This window comes from Sapajus apella, unplaced genomic scaffold (assembly GCF_009761245.1).
Source record: "Sapajus apella isolate SASKATOON/1434 unplaced genomic scaffold, GSC_monkey_1.0 scaffold3, whole genome shotgun sequence".
Lineage (NCBI taxonomy): Eukaryota > Metazoa > Chordata > Mammalia > Primates > Cebidae > Sapajus > Sapajus apella.
The window spans coordinates 46,900,315-46,918,280 of NW_022436943.1; the positions used below are offsets into that span (position 1 = coordinate 46,900,315).

A 17,966-nucleotide genomic window follows, 5' to 3' on the forward strand; every position below is an offset into this window, starting at 1 on the left:
GGTAGGTGAGTATGAATACGACCCTACATTTTAAATCCTCCCCTGCTGAACCCAATCACCTGCTCCCCGCTGAGGAGCAGCCTGCAATTATATTTGGGTGAGCAGCTCTAACATGGCTCTTCAGACCCTTTCTGCACCTTTATAGAAAGAACTTGAACTTGTATACAGAAACAAAGTACCAAAATATTAGATCATTGTCCTTAGGAACAAGGAGAAAGCGTTTCCCATTTTGTTGAGGGAATAATTCAGGCATAATTGGTAACTCCAGTCAATAAAAGACAGTCTGTCAATAGCAGTTGGTCTTACTTTTCTGTAAATAAATTGCCTGATTTTGTGTAAATAAGGTTTCCTTATGGTGATCCCTAAACTCCTCTGGGACTGCCTCCAAGTAACTTCAACATAAATGGTTACATGCTGGCGGTTAGTACGTTCAGGTCTCTCCGGACAGACTCCAGGATTAAATAATGTCTTTCTTTACTTTGTGAGACAATGGGAATTTGACGCATTACATATCGCAAACAAATGGGAGGCACGGGAAGCCGAGCTGCCAAAATAACCACATTTTCTTGATAGTTTTCTCAAAATTATTGCCAGTGCTTTATCCAAGCAACCAGTGGGTAAATCTCAGTAAGTGGGAACCTGGCCCAGAAACAGAATTCTCCATCGAAGTCAATTTAAGGGTGCAGGGGCCCATAGTTTTAACCGAAGGCGGCAGGAAAAGGCACCCAGGGGTGACCCTGGCTGCACCAGTCCTTTCTGGAATCACTTTCATGGCCCCCCCTCACTGGGCTAAATGGTGAGTCTCTGAAAGTCAACTGTCGAGGTCAGGGGCTGACAAATTCTAGGCAACCTCACTTATTAGCGGGCGCTGGCGTAGTTAGCCAAGCTGAGAGGGGAGCGCAGCAGACCTCAAGTTTCCCACCAGATCACGGAGCTCAGATGAGACCTCCAATCCAGAGCCCACGCCAGGCAGGCTTTCCGCGGCTGACAGGCACCCCTGGAAACAGTGCACGCTCTATACAAAGCAGACCGACCGAGAGGGCCACCGGGAAACAGGTGCAAGAGCCCTGTCTTCCCAGAAGCAGAGCGCTGTTGAGTTTCATCTCCTGCCCACAGCCCCCTCTGCACCTCCGCAGCCCGCCCAGTAAGCAGCTCCCCAGGGACCATCTGGCTGTCCCTTCCTGGTTACTCATCCTCCCTGCCACTTCGTGGTTGCCCGTGCCTGGGCAGGGCCTGGAAGCGCTCCAGGTGGGATCCGCATCGCATCCGGTCACCGGTCACGTCCACCGCGCTTGGGCGCTGGGAGTCCGGCGACGAGGAGGTGAAGGGGCTCAGCCCACTCGCCCGAGCCCCCACACGCGCAAAGTGAGCGACTCTGGGGTCCTTAAAGCAGGGACCACTAAAGCGGTGTGATTAAGTCCGAGCGAGCGTTCGGGGGCACTACCCGCGAATGTCGTCAGATAGAGGGACCAGGTGTTCCGTAAGGAGTCGTGTCCACTTGGGGACAATGACCTTGAACAATAAGAGAAACCGGATTCCCAGTCTCCCGTGATCTGGAGACCTCTGCAGAAATGCGGGCACCGCAGTCCCACCCTCCCGGTCAGGGTCTCCCTTCGCAGCCCGCTCCAGCCCCGCCTGCCCCGCATTCGCCGTCCCTGCGCCCCCAAGACCAGTCCCGGTCAGTGTCGCGGGGCTGGAAGTTGGTGGCGGGTGCCCTCACCTGCTGAGGTCGCTCACGAAGCTGCCGCTCTTCTCATCCAGGAAGCGCTTCCAGCCGTCGGCCGTCTTCACCCAGCTCTGCCCAGGGGACCTCCAGTCCTGGCCGAGGAATGGCATGGCACCGAGAGCGGACGGGGCGGACTGGGAGACGGGACCGGCCTGGCGGCCTCGGGGACGCGCCACCCGGGGCGGATGCTCGGGGTGAGGGGCCCGCGAAGGGGGCGGCGGCCGGGAACTGGCGTGGGGGCGGCTGGGCGGCGGGGCTGCGGAATGGCGCGGGGCACCCTGCGGGGCTGCGGGCGCGGGGAGGGTCTCGGGCGCTGCAGGCTCCGGGAGTGCTGCGCGGCTGTCGCGGCCGCAGTATTTATCCCCGCCGCCGGCCTCAGCTCTTTGTTGCCGGAAGAGCCGCCTGCTCTTAGCCCGGCCCCCCGGCCCGGAGGCCACGTGGCTTTGTTTATGGGCTCGGCTTGTTTTCCGCGGCTCTAGCTCCCCTCCCGGTTGCACAACCGCGCGGGTGGAAACTTGAAGCGGCGCTGCCAGGCCGGGTCCCTAGCCGCCCCTGCCACCTCCACGCGCCCTCCCCTCCCCCAGGGCACCGCGGCCCCTAAGCGAAGCACTGTGCTCGGAAAGCTGTGCCCGGGTCTCTTGAAGCTCCTGGGCTGGCGAGGTGCAGGGAGCGGACCGGAGCTGCGTCCGGGTCCCTGCTAGGTGGGCGTGGGGAGCAAGGCCAGCCCCCTCCTGCCCCGGAGCTGTCAGGATCCACCTCCGCAGCCAGATCAGCCTCCAAGGGCGTCTGCAGAGCTGGGGCCCGCAACGCATGGCCCGGGGCAGAGTAGGGGGCGCAGCCTCCTGGCCTCACTCATTGCCCCGACCCCGCCCTGGCACGCGGGTGTTGGAGCGGGGAGGAGGGACAGCCTCCCAGCCCTCCTGGGCTCCAGTTGTCACTAACCAGTCCTCCATCAGGCTTGCCCCTGGGGTGGCAAAGGAGGGGAAGGAGAGGGTTCGCGCAGGGTGGGAGTAAAGAAAAAGAACAGCCCCCCCCGCCCCGCCCTACCACCCGAACACTTTAAGAGAGGGGTTAAGTGATGTACCCAGGGCCCGTGCTACAGTACAATCTGAAACTACCCCGTTTGCTTTTACTTTCTGTTGTTGTTGTAACAATCTACCCCTCTCTGCAGTAGAAACTCCATGAGAGCTGGTCTGTCTTGTTCCAGAGGCATTTCAGCCCCTGCACCCTGCCAGGCCCAGTGCAGGCCTTCAACAACTATTTGTTGTGTGAATAAGTGAATGGATATGGGAGGCTGCTGGCATGAGGGTGGCTTCTTGCCCTTCATCACCTCTAGTTACGATGCTTTACAGCCTGGTCTATTTGGCAATTAGTTTGCATAGGGCAGCAGCAGCAGACTAAAAATCCCATGCTCAAGCTTCAGCTTCAAACGTGATTCTTCCAAACTCCGCAGCCATCAGTATCATCCCTTCCATTGACTCGGTGTAATCTTTAAGGCTCAGGCAAAGAAACTGTACTTGCCCTATGAGGCTACATGTTGGACTGGGAAGATGTTTTTAATAAAGTTTGTTTTCAAGTAGCCAGAGCTTTCTGATTTAGATTTCCCACTGTAAATAATTTATTAGTGTGATAATAGTAAAAAACAAAAACAAAAACAAAAACAAACAGCTTGTAAAAACATGCAGAAGTTCCAAGCTAATGTTAAACACTGTGATAGTGCTAACAAGTGAGGCAGTGTTGGGTCTGGTCTCTGTTGGAGGGAGTTGGCATCTGCATAATTAAGGGATGTGATTGTTATTATTATCATTATTTTTGAGACAGGGTCTCCTTCTGTCACCCAGCCTGGAGAGCAGTGATCATGGCTCAGTGCAGCTCAGCCTCCCTAACTCGTGATCCTCCTGCCTCAGCCCCTGATCCCCAGTCGCTAAGACTACCAGCACTCACCACTGCACCAGGCTAATTTTTAAATATTTTTTTTGTAGAGATGGGGTTTTGCCATCTTGCCCAGGCTAGTCTTGAACTCCTGGTTTCAAGTGATTCTCCTGCCTTGGCCTCCCAAAGTGCTGGGATTACAGGTGTGAGCCACCATGACCGGCTGGGATGTGATTATTGAAGATGTGTGTTTGTTATGTATTAGTAAGCTAACTACATCCCTGTAGAAACCACAGATGGCCAGAAGGTAGAAGATTTGAATTCTAATTCTGCTGGAGCAGTATACTACCTGTCCTCCCTTGGATGAATGACTTAAACTCTTAGGGCCCCATTTACTCAACTGTCAAGAAAAAATGGAGTCAATAATACCTACCTTTCAGTATGGTTTAAAAGCAGTGATAGATGAGTTATTAGTACCCATTCTTCCCTCCTTTCCAGTAGTGTCATGCACCCACACTTTTTGGTGATGTGTATTTTTTAAATTCTTGACAATGGGCTTGGCCATGTGACTGGCTTTAGGATGATGACGGATGTGATGTGAGCAGAGGATCTGATGTATGTACTTGATTGGTCTTGACATTTCCTGTGCTCACCTGCTTCATGAAAAGAGCATACCCTGAGTAGCCACTGCTCCTGGAGTGGCTTGAGTGGCATCATGTGTCCCAGGATGTGACACGTGGAACAGATATTCCAGTTGACCCCACAGATGTGTTAGCAAGAAATAAATGTGTCTTGAACGTCACTGAGATTTTTGTGATTTTTTTGGTTATACGCCATTGTTATACATACTGTGTCAATAGCTGACTACTGTAAAGAGTTGAGTGGCTCAAAGTTGGTGAATGTTTAACTTCTAAAATTCAAGCACAAATAGGAAGTTAGAAGAGGCCGGGCGCAGTGGCTCAAGCCTGTAATCCCAGCACTGTGGGAGGCCGAGGCGGGTGGATCACGAGGTCAAGAGATCGAGACCATCCTGGTCAACATGGTGAAACCCCGTCTCTACTAAAAATACAAAAAAAAAAATTAGCTGGGCATGGTGGCACGTGCCTGTAATCCCAGCGAGTCAGGAGGCTGGGGCAGGAGAATTGCCTGAACCCAGGAGACGGAGGTTGCGGTGAGCCTAGATCGCGCCATTGCACTCCAGCCTGGGTAACAAGAGCGAAACTCCGTCTCAAAAAAAAAGGAAATTAGAATTACTTTTATCCTTGCCTTTTGTCTGATAAGTAATCTTAGGAAGCCTTAGTGTTTGTCTCTAGTCCTTCAGCTCCCTGTTCCTCAAAAAACCCCCCGAGTTGTTGCTATCATGTCTTAATACAGGCTTCTTCTGAAGTATGATTGACTGCTTTAGATTTCTCTCAACATACAAAAGCTAACTTGATACTTCTTTTCTTTTTTTTTTTGAAACAGGGTCTTGCTCTGACACCCAGGCTGGAGTGTACTGGTACAATCATGGCTCACTGCAGCCTTGAACTCTTGAGCTCAAGTGATTCTCCTGCCTCAGCCTCCTGAGCAGCTAGGACAACAGGCATGCACCACCATGCCTGGTTAATTAAAAAAAGTTTTTTGGAGAGATGGGGTCTTGCTATATTGTTCAGGCTGATCTCAAACTTCTGGCCTCAAGTGATCCTCCTTCCCTGGACTCCCAAATCATTAGGAGTACAGGCAAGAGCCACCATGCTCAGCTGCCACTTATTTAAACACATGGTTTCTACTGGGGAGTTTTGTAATGCTGGACCCTTCAAGGTAAAGAATTTGCTAGGCTATGTCCAGAACAGTTACCTTCACATCAGATGCTGCCTTGACTTTACAAAGACTCTGTGCTTGGAAGCCCTGTCATAGCTCAGAATTTGAGAATCACCAAAGGGAAAATATCAGTGATAATTATAGCTTCAAGCTGAAGACATAGTGACATGTAGATACTCACAGAATTTCACGAGGCCCAGCACAGACTGGCTAGGACCCTGTGCAGCCTCGTGGTGTGTGCAGCATACACAATATGTGTACCATGGCTGTGTGTTTTATTGCTTAGACACTTAGCTACTTGCCTCTCCTGCGCAGTTTTGTACAACACATTACCCAGATTACGTGCTGGGTATTTGATTTTTTTGTGTGTTTTCTTTTTGCCTTTAGGACTGTGAGCTCCTGGATGGCAGGGCTGTGTCTTAGGAGTTCAGTGCCACAGTGTCTAACAAGGTTCTTGGTACATGATACATTTACATCAATAAATCAACAAATGGGTCTGACACCGTAGCTCATACCTGTAAGCCCAGCACTTTGGGAGGTTGGGGTGGGCAGATCACCTGAGGTCAGGAGTTTGAGACCAGCCTGGCCAACATGGTGAAACCCCGTCTCTACTAAAAATATAAAAATTAGCCGGATGTGGTAGTGAGAACATGTAATCGCACCTACTCTGGAGGCTGAGGCAGGAGAATCGCTTAAACCTGGGAGGTGGAGGTTGCAGTGAGCAGAGATCTCTCTACTGCACTCCAGCCTGGGTGACAAGAGGGAGACTCCTAAAAAAAAAAAAAAAAATCAACAAATGTTGTTGAGCTGACCTGGAAGGTTGTTATTTCCATGTGTTTACCTGTTGACATCTTATTACTTCTAGGGACACAACAGGATGGGGCAAAAGGAGGGTTGGCAGCCCTTAGTCCTACTTCGGTATAGCTGCATTCTCCAATAGTGATGTTTTATGGCTCAGTGAGGCAGATAGGGAAGGTTGTCAAAAGGCGGCATCTTAGAAAAAAGATATTTGAATGCCCTATTCCACCGATGAGATGCCTGCCACGCTGAGGACACGGTGCCCGTCACTTTGCAGACACAATCCTGTTTCATACTCCTCATAAAACCTGTAAGCTAGGAATTGCTATTCCCATTTTATAGATGAGGAAACTTTGGCTCAGAAAAGTTAAATAGCCTGCATGAGATCACCTAGCAAATGTGGTGGGACTCCAGCTGGCACCCAGGTATATCTCTAACCCTGACTAGAGCAAGACTGACTGGGTTCAAACCATATTCCCCACTTAAAAAGCTGTGTGATCTTGGGCAAATTACTTAATATCTCTGTACCATGTTTCCATTCATTTGTAAAATGGGAATAATAGTACCTACCTCAAAGGATGTTTGAGGATTTATTGAGATAATACTATGAAAAACTTCTAACAGTGCCAATGCCAATGGCTTTTTCTTGGCCTTATCTTTATGCAGTGTTTGCACCTCCATTTTTTACTTGGTTAAGCCATGTCCACCTTCCCCATCAAACTGTAAGTTTGAGAGTACAGAGCATAGCTCATCCAATAAATTTCCAGATGTGGGACAAATGTGTGTATGGGAGTACAAGTATAATGAAATACTTCCTTGCATTTTATTAGTTACTATTTATTACACTTGAGTTATGGAAGTGAGCCTTATTCTGTAGAAAATGTGGAGACTATATCTTCAAAGATACACACAACACAAATTTAGCCTGTCTACTTCCTCATAAGACTGTTGATAGAAATTGTTTGTAGAAAGGACTATGAAAAGAATTGTAAATATAAAGCATTTTGTTGCTTCTAAACTAAATTGACGTTCGTTTATAGCATTGGCTGAGAGACCATTACTTCTCACTAAAGTGCAATGGGTGTTTTGTTTTTTCATAGTTTCTCTTTCTGAAAGGGGCTTTTTTTTTTTTGGCGAAAAATACTTATCAGTGGTAGTTGTAAGTTAAAAATAACTTTAGTTTGTTGGGTAGGGCAGTAGCAGAAATCAACTAAATCTGTTTAAGTTAAAGGGAATTTTATAAAGGAGGAGCTAGAGGAATTCAGTGTATTAAATTCAACCTGTTAGTGTGGTTACAAGGAATGTGTGTTTAATGTCACAACAATTTGCATATGACCTTACACCCCATCTGTCTAGGGTGTGGTATCCCTGAAACAGTGTGAAATACGTCTGTTAGGTGTGTGAGCAGGAACTGCCAGCTGTGTGTTATTTTTGGGTCTCTGGCTGCCACAAGTCCTGCCAATTAAATTAAAGTCGGTCAGACACATGTCACTGAAAATATGCTCATTGCTTTAATGAGAATCATTTGGCATTCCTCAAATGTGGGCCTGGTTCTGTTTCTGAGAGAGGGTCAAGGGCATTTTGTAATCCTCCTGCCTTTGCAGGCCAATTGCTCAGTTTTAATGAAAATTCTTTTTTTTTCTCTTAATAAGTAGCAAAAAGGATTTGAAGACAAGGCTGCTAACTTTGGTGTAATCTAAGGAAATGAATGAAGCCACAGCATTCATATCAATAGGTCGAACTTTTAGTGTATCTTTATAAAAAAGATTTTAACGTAAGCATGTAAAACTTGTCAGTCCATTTGTATGTTATGCAAATCTTTCAATACAATATTAACACTTGAAATTGGTTAAAACCAGCCTATCGGTAATCCTTCAAATGGTATCTTGGATGAGTGAGTATATAATTTTAGTTCTCAATTTTCTTGTATGCAAAAATAGCTTGGGCTGAAATTTGTCTAGATATTGTGTCTGGTAGCTTATTTACTTGTATCAACAATGTTCATATAACTCTGCAAGGTAGATCTTTTTATTCCCATTTTACAGATGAAGAGACTGAGGCTCAGATGTGTTAACTTACTCATAGGTCTGTTTAAAAATCAGAACAGGAGTTGGGTATGGTGGCTCATGCCTGTAATCTCAGTGACTTGAGAGGCTGAGGCAGGAAAATTGCTTGACCAACCAGGAGTTTGAGACCTACCTGTGCAACATAGTGAGACTCTGTCTCAAAGAAACAAAAAATAAACAACAATAACAAAAAACCCAGATTAGATCTTAGAGGTGACCTAGTCCAATCCTCCTTTATCCTTGAGGAAGCTAAGACCCACAGAAGTGAGACTCACTGAGGTACACAGAGCTGGCTGGTAGCAGCAGAATTGGACACCATGAAACCAAACCAACAGGGATAGAATATTCTGTTACACTTGCTGTTTTGACCAATGTCCCTGGGAAATGTAATTCTGAAGTAAAATTCAGATCATCTGATTTACACATTCCAGTGACTGAATTTTTTCAGGACTTCTCATCTAATGAGTTTAGTCCAAAGAATACAAGAAAAACAATAACAGGTACTTAGGCCCCAAAGCAATTACTCTTTAAAGTCAGCCAGGATCCTAGAGAAACAACAGATTTGAAAATCAGGTGCCTTGTCAGCCCTTACCTGACCACCAGATTAAATGCAGATCTGCTGCTGGTTATTCCTGGACACATTTTTGTCATCACCACATGTTTTGACTGGTCGACTCTAGAGATTGGAGAAGCATTTTGTGAGTCATTTAAGTGTGTTTCCTCATATGAGTCAGCTCTTGATTTGCTGGATTCTGGAGAAGTCATGTAGCCTGTTTGGTGTTCTGGTTTCACGTTTATACACACGTTATAAAGATGGTGTGGTTGTATGGTTCTTTTTTTTGAGACAGAGTGGTGCTCTGTCACCCAGGCTGGAGTGCAGTGGTATGATCTTGGCTCACTGCAACCTCTGCCTCCTGGGCTCAAGCGACCTTCCTACCTTAGCCTCCCAAGTAGTTGGGACTACAGGTGTGCACCACCATGTCCGGCTAATTTTCATTTTTTTTTTGGTAGAGATAGGGTTTCACCATGTTGCCCAGGCTGGTCTCAAATTCCTGAGCTCAAGCAATCTGCACATCTGGGCCTCCCAAAGTGCTGGGATTACAGGCTTGAGCCACCATGCCCAGCCATGTGGTATAGATCTTTGAGATCATTAATTGAAGGATAATCATTAACAACAATGACAATCTTTCATTAGGAAATAGAAAAAGACAATTCCTCCGATCCTTTTTCTTGGGTGGTTTGTCTACTTCTGCCTGTTGTGTATCACTTTTTCACAGAAGGCAAAAGTCTGCCATGGTATTCTGCTCAACTTTTCACCTCTCCATTTTTTTCCAAGTGATACTCCCAGTTCTAGAGCAAACTATAGCTTTTGATATGAGGCGCCCAGCAGTCACTCACTCAAGTGCTTCAGTCTTTTGTCTATTTCGTGCACTGTGCCTTCAAAATAATTTTTTTTTTGAGATGGAGTCTCACTCTGTCACCCAGGCTGGAGTGCAGTGATGCAGTCTTGACTCACCGCAACCTCCGCCTCCTGGGTCCAAGTGATCCTCCTGCTTAGCCTCCTGAGTAGCTGGGATTACAGGTGTGTGGTACCATGCCTGGCTAATTTTTGTATTTTTAGTAGAGATGGGGTTTCGCCATGTTGACTGGGCTGGTTTTGAACTCCTGACCTCCAGTGATCCGCCTGCCTTGGCCTCTGAAAGTGTTGGGATTACAGGTATGAGGCACTGCAACTGGCCTCAAAATAAAAATTTTAAAAGGGACTTTAAATTAAATTGAATAATAGTTTTTAAAAGTTACTGTGTAATTTATGTGAAATCTAACTGTAATGAGGTCCTTTCTGTTTTTTATGTGTAAACAGATCTATTAATCTTGTATAAAAGTTATTTTATGAAAAAAGATATACCTGATGCTTGGCAGATAGATCTCAGTGTGTCATCTGCGGTCCGTCAACTGCAAACCATCTTACTGCCTCTCTCAGGTGATTCAATGCAAATAAAAAGCAAATGAACCCATAATTTCATTTAAATAATGCATTCATTTCAGGAAGAAGAAAGTGATTTAAAAAGAAGTACAGAATGTTCATCTTCTCTTTCATTCCAACTGCAGCCTGAGAAATTCAGTCCCTTAAGGGACATAATATTTTCGACTGTGGTTGACTGTTGATAGTAATTTAGGAAATAATTTAGTGTTTTAAACATCTGCTTTGCTAAAAATGGTATGCCATAAAACCTTTGCTAAATGTCTTGAAACTGTGTATTTGCTGAAGAGATGGTACATATCTTAGATTTTTTTTTCCCTCTTCTGTCAGCTAAGCAATAGGAATGCTTATCTTTAGTTCTGTTTTAAAGCATTTTTGGGGTGGTAAAATTTGTTATAAAATATTACTCATTCATTGTCTCAACAGGGATGCATGACATCCTTGCTATGTTCCTGGTGCTCTTCTAAAGCAGATTTGAGAACACGAAGAAGAACACTTACCCTTGGCGGGTGAACAGGCCATAACAGAGAGAAAGGAGACATTAGTATGTATACCTAAAACCACCTATGTGCAGGGAGGTGGGGGGAGAGAGGGAGAGGGAGAGGGAGAGAAAGAGAGAGAGACAGAGAGAGAGAGACAGAGAGAGAGAGAGAGAGAGAGGGACACCAGCCTGTAATAGTCAGAGCAAACTGTGGAGTTGGCCTTGAACTAGGTCTTGAAGGATGAGTAGGAACTAATCAAGCAAACGGAGGTAAGGATGGGAGTGGGTGGAGAGGAGACAGTAGGAACAATGGCAGAGAGGAGAGGAGCAGCATAGGACATGGTGAAGAATAGGATGTGGAGCAGGGCATGAGGAGAGCTGGTGATGGGGAAATAGACAAGGATGAGATTGCAGAGGGCTCCATGTGCCTCACTGGAAAGCCTGGCTTTCTCTGAAACAATGGGAGCCGCAGAAGAGCTGTAAGTGGGAGACCACCAATGGGCAGATAGCACTGTAGGGAGATTGTCTTGTGGAGTAGAGAGATGGATAGAAAAAGCACATGACCGGAGGCAAGAGACTGGTTAGGAGGATGTGGCTGTTTCCAGGCAGCAGCTGATGAGCAGCAGAACCGTGAGAGCCACAGATTGCTGGGACAGACTTACGCCGTGTTTTAGAGGCAAGCACTGTGTCACTTGCTGACTGCTTCCTTGCAAGGGATGGGGAAAGGGAAGAGCCAAGCAGGGCCTTTCAAGAATCTGGTTTTGGTAAAAGAAGAAATAAATGGTTGAGGGGAAGCCTGAGGACTACAGTCTCATTGTTCCGAGAGAGACTCACTTTTGCTGGGTTTAGAGCCAAGAACAGAAGAAATTCTGTGCTTCCTCTGCCCCTGGGGAGATTGCCTGTGTTGCTGGAAGTTCTTCCTAACTGCCCAGGCCTGCCCAGAGGAAGAGGCAGGAACTGTATTGGAATAACACTCAGAAGGGGCCTGTTCTTGTTATCTTCATCTATCTGATCCATCTTGAGTAAGATGATCTTTCTCTGCCAGTGGTTACAGCTCTCCTGTACATGTTCCATTTTCAAATGCCTTAAAAATGTTATGAATATATATATTGTGCTGTTTCTCTCTATAAAGTAGTTATAACAAACTTTCTTTTAACCAAATAAATAATGAAATTACCTAAAATCAACAAGTGGATAAACTCATGGTAAAAATTGATCTTTTTTTTTTTTTTTTTTTTTTTTTTTTGTGACAGAGTCTCGCTCTGTTGCCCAGGCTGGAGTGCAGTCGTGTGATCTCGGCTCACTGCAACCTTTGCCTCCTGGGTTCAAGCGATTCTCCTGCCTCAGTCTCCCAAGTACTTGGGACTACAGGCATGTGCCACCACGTCTGGCTAAATTTTTGTATTTTTGGTAGAGACGGGGTTTCACCATGTTAGCCAGGAAGGTCTTGATCTCCTGACCTCATGATCCACCTACCCTGGCCTCCCAGAGTGCTGGGATTACAGGCATGAGCCACCGCGCCCAGCCTGCCTGATCTTATTTATTTATTTATTTTTGCCATCTGGTTAGGACCCCTGTTCTGCTAGCCCCCTGATTTTTAGAGGATGCTTCACTGTGTGCAGTCCTGGTGGGAGGTCATGCTCCCTTCCAAAAACTGGACCTAAAGGGACCTGATCTTTTCACTATCTGCTGTGGTCCAGCCAGGGTCAGGCATGTGACTTAAAGGTTTGACGGACGACACATTCTTCTGGGGGAGTGAAGGAAGGAGGTTGCAGGTTTTCTGTTGGAGGACATTCCTGCCAGCATCGGTGAGGGGGGCTGCCCACAAATGGTTCCCACTGTGGGAGCTTTGCTATGGTTCTTGCTGCCTGGTTCTCTGGAGCTTTCTAAGTTCCTGCATTTTCCAAGTCTGTGTCTTCAGCCTCTTGCTGATACTATGCACCCAAATAGTCTTTTAAAATCTTTGCCTGAGCCAGGGTTGATTTCTGTTGCTTGCAAACTGGTCTTCACAGTATCGACTTTCCTTGCAGGAGAGGTATCCAGAGACAGGGTCATGCACACTCACCCTCTCCTTCACCCTTTACTCCCCAGAACCCCTCCAATCTTATGTGCTCATGTGTGTTTATGGGGGGCCAGGGGTTGAATTAGACCAGAAAGAATGATTTGTATTAGGACTTACCAGAAGAAATCATCTGCTGAGAAAACTGGACTCAAGCCCAGAGGGATTTTTGCCTTGCACAAGACTGGCAGATTTAGAAATATTGAGACAGAAAAGAATGTTGAATGATCCCTCTGTGACAGTCCAAGATGAGGCATTGAAAAGCTTGGAGCTGTAGATTTCACTTATAAAACCATGGCAAGAGTGTCATCACCGCAGCAAGGGTGAGCCCAAGAAAGTGCATTTGGTGGGATTTTACAAATGTACCCAAGGCATGTGTTTTGTTGCAAACAATTTCTAAAATTCATGCTTCAGACATGAAATTTAGTTTGAAGACAGGAGGAAGGGAGCAATATTTATTGAGTGCCTATTGTGTAAATGACTTTCATCTGCATTGGTTTATGGATTTATTTTATTTTTGAGACAGGGTCTTGCTCTGTCACCCCGGTTGGAGTGCACTGGTACAATCATAGCTCACTTCTGCCTCAAATTCCTGAGCTCAAGGGATCTGCCCACCTCGGCCTCCTGAGTAGCTGGGATTACAGGCATGTGCCACCACACTCAGCTGATTTTTTAATATTTGTTGTAGGGACAGGGTCTTGTTATGTTGCCCAGGCTGGTCTTAACTCCTGGACTCAAGTGATCCTCCCCCCTTGGCTTCCCAAAGTACTGGGATTACAGGTGTGAGCCATTACTTCTGGCCTTACATTGATTTATTTAATTTACCCCAAAACCCTACAAGGGAGGTATAACATTTCTATTGTATTCACAAGGAAACTAAGTTAGGTGACTTGCTCAGAATTATACAGTTGACAAGTGGCAGAACTGGGATTTGAATCCAGGCTTTTTGACTCCAAAGCCTGTGTTCTTCCTGTCATACCGTCTGCCTCTCAAAGATTTCATGAAGTCAACAGGGAAGAAAAGTACACGGAGAAAGACTTTAGAATTTAGTAGAACATTCTTTTTCCACGTAAATGAGAATCGGGACTGGAGACATAGCTGACTGGTTTTTCATTGTCTTGGTAACTCACACAATATCACCTCGAAATAACCAAGAAACTCACCTTGCAGCAAGAGAAGTACAGGCCTGCGTTCTTTTTGACAAAATGAACTGATCTTACCATGTAACTCATCACCCAGAAGCTTTATAGAACTGCAGAATGACCTTTTAAAGACTGGCTGAGAAATAACATTCCAAAAATTTAGGGGTACTGGCCTACGGAATGAGGTCAATACGGTGTTGTTCCCCCTATGTCCAGAATACATGGTCTTGGAACCAAGGGCAGCAGGAATGAGTGTAGCCCCGTCTTTCTTTGAGACTATTACACCTAGTAACTTACACGTAGCCTTTTGGGTTTCCACCCCTGAAACCGTGGGTTGGTGCATTTGGAGGTTCTGATTTCCACTGGGGAACACAGATATGCTTCTATTAAATCTGAAACTGAAACTGTCCCCTAGGCATTTTAAGATCCTCATGCCACACAGTCAACAGACAGACAAGAAGGTTACTGTAGTGACTGGAGTGATTGATCTTAAGGGAAATTAGGTCACTGCTATCTAACGATGGCAAGAAAAACCATGTTTAGGAGCTTAGAAGACTCAGTGGGTCACTTCTTAGCACTCCTATATGCAATTATAATGGTTAATGGCAAACTGTGACAACTCAGTAAATACATAATCACTAGGGCTTGGATCCTGGGCAATAAAGGGTTGAGTCGTCCTGTTGGGTAAAAACTCCACCCGTCTGAGATGCTGAGGGTAAGGAGAGGTGGAACGGGCATTGGAAGGAGGAAGCTGTGGGTGTTATTTCCATTTCATGACCAGCTGCTGAGGTGTGGATTGTAACTGTCGTGCTCATCTTATCTAATGCATTATAATTTTCTTTTCCCTCTCACCTTTCTCCTCCGTTGTGTGAAGGGCACATTACAATTTAGGTTCCAGGTGAGAATGTGACTGTATTGACATCTCTTACCGTGACATGGCCACGTATGAGACTCTCTGTCTTGAAAATGTAGGGGATGAGAGTTTCCTCACCTGAATGAGGGGCAAGATACATACCGAGTGGATACAAGAGGGTGGACCACGCAGGTTATTCTCTGCAGCTCTCCCCTTCACTTCTCTCCAATCCGTTCTGTGGTCTTCTCTAGGCCCAAGGAGGCTGAGCCCTCCAAACTGCCTCACCTGGGTTCTCTTGCCATCTGGTTTCCAGTTGCTGTTGGTCACTGAACGTTCTTAGCTTAGAAGATGAGAGGAGCTTAGGCTTCAGCACCTAAGTCTTAGTTCTTCTGTGACCTCAGTTCCTGCCAGGCAGGCCCTCTGCCCTGATATCAGCTGTCACTGGATTCTGTGAAATCACTTTCCTCCCCTTGCCTCTTAAGACCCAGAGGTAGCAACAGCTTCCTGCAGCTGCTGGTCTCATAGTTTCCATTAACCCTATCCACACCTCTGTAACTGGTCCCTTTATTAAAAAACCTCTTAAGTAAAAACATTTGAACAGAGTTTTGCAACCTGCTGGGTCCCCGCATGATACAAATTGGGAACTGATTTCGTTTTATTGAAGCAGTCTTCATTTTCCCACAAGACATGTACAGTATTTCTTGAAAACACATGTCTCTGTGATATTTAAGTCAATTGGCTCTCCAAACAGCTGATTTATATGCAGACTTCCAAGAAGTCATGCCAGGAGTCATATAAAATAGGGGGAGGAGGCTACTTTAAAAGTTGATTTTATCTAAGAAAGTTAGATAAATGTACTTTCCGCCTAGCAGAATTATCACAAAAACGTCTGCGTCATAAGTGAGAAGACTAACTTCTACAGACATGTGGTAGAACTTGGCCGTTCCTCCACCTTTTTCTATTGGCTATCATCAAATGATAATCCTTTGGGATTTGCAGTAACCAAACATTCATGTATTCCTTCTCCATGCCTTTATTTGGTAGTTTTGAGTGCCACGCAAAGGCCCTGTCATTGGCGAAACAAAGATAAGTGAGCTGTGGCCTTTGCCCACCAGGAATAAGCTGGGCACAGTGTGAGGGGTCATGGGCAAGTTCATTCAAGTTTGTGCTTTAGAGTGTTTTCCTTTTTGGTGTTTGCATTTGTTTTGTTTTGTTTTTTGAGATGAAATTTCACTCGTTGCCTAGACTGGAGTGCAATGGTGCTATCTCGACTTATTTCAACCTCCGCCTCCTGGGCTCAAGTGATTCTTCTGCTTCAGCCTCTGGAGTGGCTGGGACTACAGGTGCCTGCCACCATGCCCAGCTAATTTTTCGTATTTTTAGTAGAGATGGGGTTTCACCATGTTGGCCAGGCTGGTCTTGAACTCCTGACCTCAGGTGATTCGTCTGCCTTGGTCTCCCAAAGTGCTGGGATTACATGAACCACTGCACCCAGCATTTTTTTTTGGGACCGGGTCTCACTCCGTCACCTGGGCTGATGTGCAATGGCTTGATCTAGGCTCACTGCAACTTCTGCCTTTGGGGTTCAAGTGATTCTCCAGCCTCAGCCTCCTGAGTAGCTGGGACCACAGGTGCATGCCACCACACCAAGCTAATTTTTGTATTTTTAGTAGAGACAGGGTTTCACCATGTTGCCCAGGCTGGTCTCCAACTCCTGAACTCAAAGTGATCTGCCTGCCTCAGTCTCCCAAAGTGCTGGGATTATAGGAATGAGCCACCATGCCCAGCCTAGAGTGTTTTCATGTGTAAAAATAATACTGCCTTTCATTCATTCACCAGTTACTTACTGAATGCTTGCTATGTGCCAGTGCAGGCAGTGGAGGTAGAAGACTGAGGGGAAAAATCCCAAAAAAGAAAACAAAGCAAAACAAAACAAAAAAATCCTTCAATACAAGAAGAAAAGAAAAAGCATCGAAACAAAACGTACCCCAAACAAACATAAATCCCGCTTACTAGATTGTCTTTGCAGCCTTGGTATTTGTGGTCCAGGGATCTCCTTCACAGAGTTGTGAGAATTAAGTGAGATGAGAATTAAATGCAGTGGGCACATAGTAGAAGTAGATGACTAATACATGCTAGAGATTATGATCATCTACTGGGGAGACAGACCCATTCCAATAAAATATAATACATGGTATGTACACGTGTGCAAAGAAGGGAGTGTAGAGGAGGAAAGAACTTATTCTGTTATGGGGAAGTATGGAGGGTCCCATGGAAGAGGTGATATTTAAAAGAAGAGCCTGGGGTTGGTGCAGTAGTTCATGCTTGTAATCCCAGCACTTTGAGAGGCTGAGGTTGGTGAATTGCTTGAGCTCAGGAGTTCAAGACCAGCCTGGGCAACATGCTGAAACCCCATCTCTACAAAAAAATGCAAAAATTAGCCTGGCATAGTGGTGTGCATCTGTAATCCCAGCTGCTTGGGAGGCTGAGGTGGGAGGATCCTTGAGCCTCGGAGGTGGAGGTTGCTGTGAGCTGAGATTGTGCCACTGCACTCTAGCCTGGGCGACAGAGCAAGACTCTGTCTCAGAAAAACAAAACAAAACAAAACAAATAAACAAAAAAATCAAAGAGGAGCCTGATTTCACTGGACAAATGATGAGGAGGCTGACGTTCCAGGGAGGGGGCAAAGCCATGTAAGAGTGAGAGTGTCTGTGGTGTTCTGGAAAAGGTGGGAACTCAGTTTGGCTGGAGCAGAGGCTACATGGAAGGAGATACAGAGGACGAGTGGAAGATAAGTTAGGGCCTGCTGTGAAGACCTGCCTCTGCCATATGGAGTCTTCAGCTGGAGTAGAAGCAGAGAGCTCTATGTGAGTGAGGTGAGCCACTTCCATGGTGTTCAACACTAGAACATTGGAGGCATGCTGAAACCAGTTTGCCATAAATAGTTTAAATGGCTGAAGGTACATTAGAAGTCCCTAAGCAAGGGGAAACCAGTGGGTTTCCCCAGAGTATTGTCTTGAAGTACAAAGTCTCCAAATATTGGTACAGGACAATCATGCGTAAATAGCATCCCTTCCTGGCAGGTTTCCTTCTAGAGAAAGCGCATGGATTGTGTGTGCCCGAGTCAGTTTCCTTTTACAACATATCAAAAATATAAGATACAACATGAAGAATGAGCTTCTGGCATG

At 46.1% G+C, this 17,966-nt stretch overlaps 1 protein-coding gene across 1 annotated transcript in view; it reads right to left on the reverse strand.

The window, feature by feature from the left end:
- The window catches only part of FBXO32 (F-box protein 32), a 41,303-nt gene extending 39,182 nt beyond the window's left edge, over positions 1 to 2,121 (reverse strand). Inside the window, exon 1 of the mRNA XM_032253029.1 lies at positions 1,721 to 2,121. Coding sequence (XP_032108920.1) covers positions 1,721 to 1,836 — 116 coding nt within the window. The 5' untranslated portion in view covers positions 1,837 to 2,121. The remainder of the gene's footprint in view (positions 1 to 1,720) is intronic.
- Between the last annotated feature and the right edge of the window lie 15,845 nt (positions 2,122 to 17,966).